General features: G+C 37.0%; 1 protein-coding gene across 1 annotated transcript in view; it reads right to left on the reverse strand.

Moving 5' to 3' along the window:
* LOC122824960 (collagen and calcium-binding EGF domain-containing protein 1-like) overlaps positions 1 to 2,925 on the reverse strand; it is a 33,296-nt gene extending 30,371 nt beyond the window's left edge. Inside the window, exons 1-2 of the mRNA XM_044105932.1 lie at positions 2,560 to 2,925; positions 150 to 230 (exon numbers count right to left, since the gene is read on the reverse strand). Of these exons, the coding sequence (XP_043961867.1) occupies positions 150 to 230; positions 2,560 to 2,672 (194 nt within the window). The 5' untranslated portion in view covers positions 2,673 to 2,925. The remainder of the gene's footprint in view (positions 1 to 149; positions 231 to 2,559) is intronic.
* Between the last annotated feature and the right edge of the window lie 7,508 nt (positions 2,926 to 10,433).

Below are 10,433 nucleotides of genomic sequence, written 5' to 3' on the forward strand. Positions count from 1 at the left end.
CTTGTTCAGCCAAACTGTCCTTGAGCAAATCACTGCTCTGGGAAACAAAAGTGAGCTTAATCGTTGAATCTAAATGTGTATTAAGGTCTAGACATGTAAAGTTAGTAGGAAATGTCAGCAGCAATACAGAGAAAAGTTACACCACATACCTGAAACAAGTGCCGTTCTTCCCTTCAGCTCTGACACAGGGATACTCCACAGTCAAGATTTTATTATCTGGACATTCCATCCTACGAAATGAAGAACACAAGAAAAGAAAAATGGATGTTATTGACCCCTGGTGTTTTAAAGCAGTGCTAAAATATAAATCCTTGTAAACAGTGAGTGGAGACATGGAGAAAGCTGAGCCCAAAAGGTCCAGGAGAGATTCAAGTTTATTACTTGCTCCGCTTTTGTAGTTTGAACTATGACCTCTTGACATAAGACCTTAAAACATTGACATATTCAAAAACTGAGTTTAATGCACTCAGATTTTATTCTATTTTTTACCTTTTGCATAGTAGTATTTTATATTTGTTGCTATAAATTGAACAAAGTGAATACATAGCTGGGAACTTGGTGACTGCGAAGTTGTCAACAGTCCGTTTAATGACATTACTCTGTCATTAAATGGACAAACATTTAATTAGTTCATCCCATAAAAATGCCAGTCTGGTTCACCACAAATACATCAACTCGCTTTCATACGATACACAGCAGCTGTAAAATCAAGTAACTTTCTTTTCCTGTTAGTCTAATACATTTAAAGGCTTATGTCACTGCGATCATATATGCTAAACATTATCCTATGTAAAGGCCAGTTTCCACTAAGAGACTGACTGTAAGAAGGCTAGGTTTTAAAGTATTTTAAGCAATATTTAACTTTTTTACATTTATTTAACTAGTTGGTGCCTTGAATTTAAATTTATTTTGGGATTGCTTTACATTTAATAATATTTAAAATTACTTACTTACAGCTTGGTGTAATCGGACATCACCTGAGTCACTATCTTGCTAAAAACATGGCACCCTTTTGTGCCATGTTTTTAGCTGAAAGTCCTTTGCTATGTCTCATTCAGCTGTGCACATCTAGAGAAATCTTTGCCCATGCGTTGCAGAAAACTCAAATTCAGTCAGATTGAAAGAATAACATCTGTAAATATCAAATAACATACCTTCCCACATATTTCCCAGTGGATTAAGGTACTGACTTTGACTAGGCCATTCTGAGATGAGCATGTTTAATCAAAGGCATTGTTGCCTTTGATTAAGGGAACAATGCCCTAATCAAAGGCATTGTTGCTCAGGTTTTTATGTATAGGCTCATTGTGCTGGAAGGTCAATGTCCAACTCTGTTTCATTTTCTGACACCTCTAGCATATTTTCCTTTAGGATTGACCTGTATTTTGCTCCATTAAACCTTCTCAGCAACTCATACCTCTTTTCTTGTTTTCCCTGCTGACAAAAAACATTTCCCACAGCACAATGCTGCCACAACTCTGTTTAGTCAGGAGAATGAGATGGTTACAGTTGCCAACCTCATTTAACATTTTGAATGCATTTCTTTCTGTGTCCTCTATGACTTGTGAAAGCCTTTAAGCAGGATTTTTCATTGATTTCTTTCAGCAATAGCTTTCTTCTTGTTGCTTTTTCAAAATAGCATGGCAAATAAGTCTAAGTTGTCTTGTTGCTCCCCCAGAGTCATCATGTGTCTTAAGTTGCCTCTTTAGTTAAGACAAGTTAGACTGAAGCAGTCATGTCCTGGCAATGAGTAATGCCTAATGTTGTCTGTTGAGTGTTCAGTGTTTGCCTTTATCTTTATGATGCTGTTTATTCTCAAAGAACAAACCTCTGACACCTTCACAAACCATGAAGTTACATTACTAACAGGAAGACTCTGTTTAGTCATAGGGTGACAATTCAAAGTAGTTTGTTGCAACATAATTTATTTAGAGGTTAGTAATCAGGGTGCTAAATATAAATGCAAGCTTTATTCTCATATTTTAATAATAACAAAAAATGCAACCTCCCCTGCCTGAAATATTTCATCTTTCTTTCAGTCTACCAGATTCTCATATACGGGGTTAGTGGTTTAATTTGATGTTCAGCGGGTCGCATCTGACTGACAGCCACCTCCTCACCTCCTGACCTGCTCCCACTGGGTACCTGAATAACATCCGTCAAGTTATATATAAGCAGAAGCAACACTTGGCTGGCAACTCTACACCTATAACCCCGAGGAGTTTTGCTCTCTGCGTCTCATCGGAAATCATATTAAATTAGAAGCGCCGCAGTGGTTCATCCAGGAGACTCCTCTTTGACAGCCTGCTAGCAAAAACCAATAAAATGCAGTACAAACTGTATTACGCAACTGGATCCGTGCGCTAAACTTTGGGTTAAGTACTTATTTGGAGTTTAAATTAGATTAAGGTTAACCTTTTCTGCCAAGAATGTTGCCAGACTTTGAGCCTCAAAAACTGTTAACTTCAGGGAGGGAAATTTTCTTTTAAGTACTGTGATTTTTAGCTGAAAAATAAATTAAATAGGTTGATTATAGATACAAATAATTCGCCACTTTACCTTGACGTATCCACTGAAATCGTCGTCCTGATAGAGCTGGCTCCAGATTCCCACAGGAAAACAGCACAGATAGCCCCAAACGGTAGAAGAGTCGCACCATTAATTTGACCCATGTCCCTCTTTGCGCTGCGGGAAGGATGATCTGCTGAAGTAACACTTAGCACCCGCCAAACTCCTCTACTTTCATGTGTCAGTGACCCGCGTAGGTAGTGCTAGTCAAAATATCAGAAATCGTGGTCAAGTGTCCCGCAGAGGTGACTCGCACAGAGACTGCGGGATCAGTGCGTAGTGTGTCCGGACCCTGTTTCCTAACTTTACGCAGTGAGCCAGACCCCTTGGAGAGTCGCTGAAGGCTTCACAGCCCATTGCGCTCCCACTAATCCCTCTGGATTTACATTCCTGCCTCCAAAGAAGAGACTTCAGGCAACCGAGTATCCAGTCAAAATGCGTAATGCTGGTGGCTACACATGCCAAGATGTGAAAAAAAGAGACTCCATTTTAAAATAATCTTATTTCACCAGATTCCACAAATTTGACGCTAGATGTGAACAAAAGATAAATAGCTGTGGAAAAAAAACCCTCAACACAGATAAGATATTTTAAAAAAATCCCTTTGTGGAAAATGAATAAATAAATAAAAGAAAAATAGAATCTCGGTTGACTAATGGATTTTGCATCACACCGTCAAGTGTTAAAATATTAAACGACTTAAGTTAAACTTTATTTATTCAGCATATTTCATAAAGATACTGTGAATTTTTAAGATTAAAAATGTTTAAAAATATATAGAAAACAAAGAGTATCTAATTTAGACAAATGGAAAGATAACTTAATTAGCACTTAATTAATTAATTGCAATTAATTAATAATCAATTCTAAAATTAGAAAGATTAGCAATTTTAACCATTTACAACAAAATGTGTACATAATTATAATTTGCTCAGTGTTTTGGTAAAACCCTCAGGATGTATTTTGGTTTAAAACCAGACATTTGAGTTGTTTTATGTGCAGTATGGTTTGGGCACCAGTATTTATGATGCTAACAAATGCAGATTAACTGATGTAGCAATATGGATTACCATCCCTAAGACTTTTTAAACAATAACTCTGGACCTTCATAAAAGTTTGTCTTCGTTTCAAATCCTTACCTGCCTCATTACAGGTCAAGATCAACAAATAAAAACAAATGGTCAAAAGTTAAACCCATTCTTCATCATGGTGCATAATGATGAGGAATATAATTGTCTGAAGTGTTCCTAAACAGAATTTGTAACATTGCTCTTGCTAATGGGTATTACATTATCAGCATAATAACAAGTGGCAATTATTCACTTGTGTTTTCTTTGCTATTAGATGAAATATCTCAATGAAATGTTTTGCCGGACTAAAGGCCTTGTCGATGTTTATCTTGGAAAAGCTGCTGAAGGTGGAGGATGAAAGTGTCTGCTGGAAAAAAGAAGAAATGTTTTTTGAGAAACAAACCTATAAGTAGAGATCTTTTTAATTCATAATAATTATCAAGTCATTATTATTGTTATTGTAAGCAAACATCCAATCACAACCTGATTGCTTGAGATGTCAGTTTGTTATGGGCTTTTGCCTTTGACTGAATACGGTGAAATCTGATTAACCCAGTGCACTCTGTTCGTTTTCTTTCTGTTCACACACAAGAAAGAATTGTGGTATGTCAGTTAAGAAACAGTAGATTCCTGTGTACTGCACCAAGTGATTTTTTTAACCACTGCTGTGAAAAATGCATCTTATTTGGCACACATGTCCCAAATATTATTGTAAACCAGGCAGAAGAGAGGCGAGAGGCTGTGATATATATAGTGAGCATTTAGCAGCATTAATATATATCAAGGCCAAAGTTATTGAGTAATAGGAGTAAATTGGAGCCAAATGTTCTGAAACATAAAAATGTAAAAATAAATTAATAATAAATTACATGCATTTTAAGCTACAGTTTTCTGAAATCTGTATGGATCACCCATGTATGTGTTCTTGCCTGTTGCAGGCTTTGATCATGTACCAAAAATAATAAAAAGACATTATATATGTGTGAGAGAACTCTGTCCACTCATGCCCTCTGAGGACCGAATAGCACAGCGGTCAGTGCATCGTCTGATGATGCGAGGTAACTCTGCACTTAGTGGTGGAGGGTGTTCATCCATGCCATTAAATAGAAACATCTGGCTTTATTCACAGCAAAATGAATAACACTGGAAGTACACATGCACTGTGTACACGCCTGCATGTGGTATCCAGCACATCAAATTAAACAGTGCGGACTCCTTTGGCTCCATTTCCCTCCAGAATCAAATAAATTCATAAAATACATAAAGCAACATTATTAAGGAACCGCAGCAAAAAGGCAGCTGTTGAAATGGAGGCCTCTGCCTCATTATTGCGACCACACAGGACAAGGTTTCTCTTTTTCTCATGCAGGAGAGTCTCCTTTTACCTTGGTTTGTGGCTTTTATGTAGTATCAATCTGGATACAAGCCACAGAAAGGAAATGTGGGTTTCATTCGCTGCTGAGGATACATTTTGCTGCAATATAATTGTTTAAAAGTATATTTATAAAAGCACATCTATGAAAAACATATAAGCAAAACACTGCATCATTGTCTTTCCACTATACAATTATGCAATGTTTTGTGTTGACCTGTAAAAGCTGACTTCAACATATTGAAGTCTGTGAAAAACATGTTTTAAGTGAAGAGAAACTTTAACCTTTTCTATTTCTATATTGTATTTACCCACATTAAGCACATCTACTGTATAACAGGAGGGGCAATGTCTTCTTTATCCTGAATCAATTTGTGTTTGAGAAAAAAATATTAGTTATATAAATGTTTTCATCAGTCAGTGGATGGCCCACTGTTGGTTTGTGGGGATTTTCCTGATCTAAAACTGTAACGCCCCGAAGGAAGAACGATGCAGTTTCCAGGCCTTTGAGCATTATTATCCCATGTAGGATTCTGGATCATATTTTCCAAAACACAGCAAACATTTTTGGAGACCAGTACCTTTTGATTGTGCATAAGAGGAAAAACTAACAAATCAAAAATCATACAGGAAAATCACCTTATGTATCTTTAACTTGTACTTTTATAAAACCACTGACATTCTAAGAAAAGTTTGGTATTACTATAACTTCCAATAATGCCTTTTTTCCTAACAATTCATCATATGTTCATATTGAGCAAGTTTCAGAAGACACACAGAGCTCTCAGCTTTGGGAGCATAAAATAAGATGGATGAGCTCATGACAGAACCTTCACAGAGATAACTTATTTAGGGATACACATAAGACAAATAAATTTTGTTCTTTAGATGCCACACATAGAGCTCAAACCAAACAGACAGAAATTATGTCTCACACTCACAACAGGTCTCTTGACGATGAAGCTGTTTTGTAATCAAATTTAAACCACACAAAAGATTCAGGGTTTGTTTATGTTTGGCAGAAATAAACTATTAAACTGACGTTTGGCTGACCTTTGGAAAATTGATTTGATTTACCTTTTTCTCAATGTTTCAGTTTGTTAGTTTTAGGTTTAGAGACAGAAAAACAATCCACTTTCTAACATCCATAGACAACGTTTGTGACTCTTTACTTTCTGCGGTAAAAAAAGAGAAGATTCTCCCTATTTACATCTTAAAGCTTGGGAAATTAATCTTCCTAAAAATTTGGAAAAAACACAACACATAAAACACAATCTAGTACTTGTTGAAAAAGCCTGTGATGGCACAGAATTTTCTGCAGCTGGCCACCAGGTTTGCCCACAACTTTGTGGAAGAATTTGTTCCCATTTGTATGTGTAAGAAATATCTAAGTCTTTGAAATTTCTCACTTGTTGCTAAGAAACCCAAACCTTCAGCTCCCCACATGGATGTTTTCTGTAGGATTGATGACTGGAGACACTATCTAAGCTTTATAGGATTCACCCTCTGTTTTTGGTTTTTGTCATAATGAAAGACTCATGATCCTTCGTCAGTGTTCTTACTGAGGGAAGAAGGTCCTCGGTTAAGATTTTACGGTATGTTTAGTCCCACATCATGATGTTTCCACCGCACTGCTGGCTGATGATCATCCTCAAACTGGAGGGGCAGAATTTTGCATGGTGGTCTAGACTAAGGCAGCTTTTTAACATGTTTCTGCATATTAAAAAGCTGGCACATTCTTTAAGCTTTGTCCAGCTTTGTAGCTCATTCCAGGTCAGATCGTATCCCAGATGTACTGTGACAACGCTTTTATTGTGTTCATGGAGTTGGACTTGAAGAAATTGGTTTAGCAGGCAAGTGTGTTTTTCTCATATAACCATTTGCAAACATAAGTATATGTTATTCATTATATAATAAATTTTGGGGCCACAAAGGAACAAAACCAATTCAAAAACAAAGTTCTGCCTGTGTTGAAGGGAATAAAACTGTACTGAATAGAAAAAATAAATTAGAAGTTTTGTATCCCAGTAGCTCTAGATTGTTAGTTGATACTAATGAACCTTTCCACAAAATAGAGACTCTACATTTCTTAGCAAATGAGCAAACTTACAAAATTAAATGCAAGCTGGCAAAAGGTCTTTAGAAAGTGATGTGACAAAGCCAGAGAAAGAGGGGCTTTAAACGTGGCTTTCAAATTCTCTAAATAATGTTCAGCAATTGGCAGTTCAGTTTTACAAACGATTTACTGCATGAGAGGGGTTGGAAATTTTCATTATTTACTACGTGTTACACTGGTGCATTTGACAGTAGATACAAAGCCAAGGCTTAGAAAAATCTTGATAGTAAGCTCTTCACCTTAAGTGATGTGTTTGAGCAGCACTACAATGAGTCTTTTGCCATCATTAAAAGTCAGATTTATAGTTTAACCAGACAAAACCTTCCAGTCAGCTCAATTAATTTGGGTTGAGAGTAGAATTTTAATGAGGTGACTTTATATCACAGTGACTAAGAAAGAAACCCTCTGCAATAATTCCCTGTACTACTTAAAGGCTCCAGACACTTTAATGGCAGTTCATTCGAAGTTAAAATAATTGTATTCTACCCATAACCAAGCCGTTTTAGAAAATGCAGCGACAGTGGCAAACTCTTAGCTTTGGAGTGAAGTTTCACAAGTTTTTGTTGGCATTATTCTGCAATAAAATCTGTAAAATAATATCTAAAATATACAATAAAGAGCAATTATTCAATGTAATCACAATAAAGAGCAATTATTCAATGTAATCACAATAAAGAGCAATTATTCAATGTAATCACAATAAAGAGCAATTATTCAATGTAATCACATAGACTTAGTCAGATAGAGAGTTTTTCACCAAATAAATTTGACAATATTTGACTCAAACTGAAAAATAGGCAGTTGTGTCTTCATCCTGATTTCACTGAAGTGAATTGGATTGTATTGAAAAGAATTTGACTGATTTGAACTGAATTTGGATTATGTTTTAGGACATGAATTGACTAAAGGTGCTAGTGAACGAGTTAAATTTTGAGATTTTAATTTGTCCTTCTTTTTTGTTTGTTTTCATTTTTAGAAACATAAAATTATGCTATCAACATAAATTTGACATAATTTCTGCAGGCATTTAGGAAACACACAAACCAATATACTTCTTTTTCTCCTTTCAATCTTAGTTAAACAGTAAAAGCTCATTCTTAACATAATATTAATACAACATAATGATTGTGGAGAACTCATACAAACTTCCTGCACTGTTGAAATAACCCTCAGGCAATCATCATTCTATTTTGAACAAATTGCCTTCATCAAAAACTAGTCCCCAGTTGAAAGCATAATTCATTATTGTGAATTTATAGCCCCATTTTGCCCCCATGTAAACTCCCACCTCTACTGTAGCAGCTACAATCTTGTGTGATTTATAGTTTGTGAGACGCTTTGAAAGTGAGAGGCTCTCTTGGTCTCACAGGTGCACCCAGCAGTCAGCAGCTGAGAACACAGACTCACTAGTCTGGCTCTGACATGACTCAAATCTGAACACATGTTGCCTTGTCCACTACAGAGATCACTGTCTCAGACGTGATAACGTGGCCTGCATTAGTAGGAAACAAAATAAAGAGGGATTTCATTACGGCCAAAATGCAAAAAGATTTTGCAGGTGAGAAATGTCTGAATGTCTTTGATCCGACCATTAGAGGCAGGTCATTAAAATGAATAACAGGAGCAATGACCTCAGGGTTTCAGGCTCATTACCGCAATATTTTGAAAAAATTAGACACAAGCAGAGAGTACAACTGCAAAGATGTAACACGGTATACAGGATTACCCCAAATGCTCATGGTTCAAGGGGTTAAGTTGGAGTTAGATCACCTGCAGCCAATGTCACAGAAACACATCTGTCCAATAACTGCATATACTAACATGTGCAAAATTGATGACAGATGTGATTGGTTTCACCGTGTTAATAAACAAACCTCCCCAAACTTGAGTGATAATCAGCCTACTTATTTGTGTGTGATCAAACTTTTGATTTTTCTTTCTGTTTTACACTTTCTTGTTTACATGCAAACTAAAGCACAAGCTAAAGCAAGTATTCCAAAAGTCCTCGCATTATCAGGAGTTTTCAGTTTTAAATTGTCAGTTTTTGTCATTATCCACTGTTGTGAGTGACAGACTGGGCTTTTAAAACCTCTTATTAAAACATACCAATGCTGGTATGTTGTGTCTCTAAGCCACTGCTCTCTCTATTTCTCTTCCTGGACTTCTCCTCCTCACTGGATAAATTAGTATATAAATATTAACTTTATTAACTAAAATTAGAGCTAGAAACTTAACCTAACACTAACTTCTGCTATCTCTACTTGTATCTTGTGTGGCCCTTGTATTATGCAGTGTCGTCCAGCCTTCTAAAAATGTATGTTACCACTGCGTCTTTTGGCTTTTTTCTCAGCTAACATGTGCCTTGCTCTGTGTGTTTTATACTTTTCAGATGTATTTCAGACACTAAAAGGAATGAAATCATTAGCTACAAGCCTGAGCACTGTTTAACTACTTGTAAAATTGTTTACAAGTCTCTAGCAAACAGATCCCGTCCTGTGTGTGACCTCCATTCGTTGTGCGAGTGGCGTTGTAAGTGGCTTAAGTGCAGAGCTGTTCAAACCGATGTAGGGGGGTTAACCCTATTCCACACCCTGACCAGTCAGGCCAAAGAGGTGGCACCCCCCTGCTGTAGCACCATCACCCAATGATCCAGAGAGATCTCCCACTTTGTGTGTGCTCAGCGATTGGTTTAACGGGGCAGAGAGCGTGGCTACGTCTGGAATGTTTCCCAACACAGCCATGACCTCCTTGGATGAGAGGGATTACAAGCTGTGGGACAAGACCAACCTTTCCTTGCATGGTGGGCAGATCCTCAAAACTGCTGATCAGCAAGCCGACGGGGTCACAGCCTGGAAGAACAGGACTAGCCTCTATACTCTTCTGCACAATCAGGCTTAACAAGAACTCCAGTCTGACTAAAGAGCAATAAAAATATTTTAGATTTGAGGTGGAAGGAAAACACAGGCTTTTATTACTGCTTTGTATCTCGGTAGTGTTGTTAAGTAAGACCTTAGAACTTTACGTTTTCTGACAGCAGCTGTGGCCTGATTGAACTATAGTTGAAGCATGTATTACTGCTGAGTTTCCAGCCATGCTCCTCTCAGAATCATGCCCCATTAGCTAAATTACACCACATGTAGACAAAAGTCAGATAAGACAATAAAAAATGTACATGTTTGATGTTCATTTCCCAAGACCGATTTTTCATTCTACGTTGCCAACATGCAGCGGGGTACGCAACGAGAAAAATGTGTGAATTCCCTGGTTGAAACTGCAAACGCTGGGAAGATAATGTGAAACCTTTTGT

This window comes from Gambusia affinis, linkage group LG02, assembly GCF_019740435.1.
Source record: "Gambusia affinis linkage group LG02, SWU_Gaff_1.0, whole genome shotgun sequence".
NCBI lineage: Eukaryota > Metazoa > Chordata > Actinopteri > Cyprinodontiformes > Poeciliidae > Gambusia > Gambusia affinis.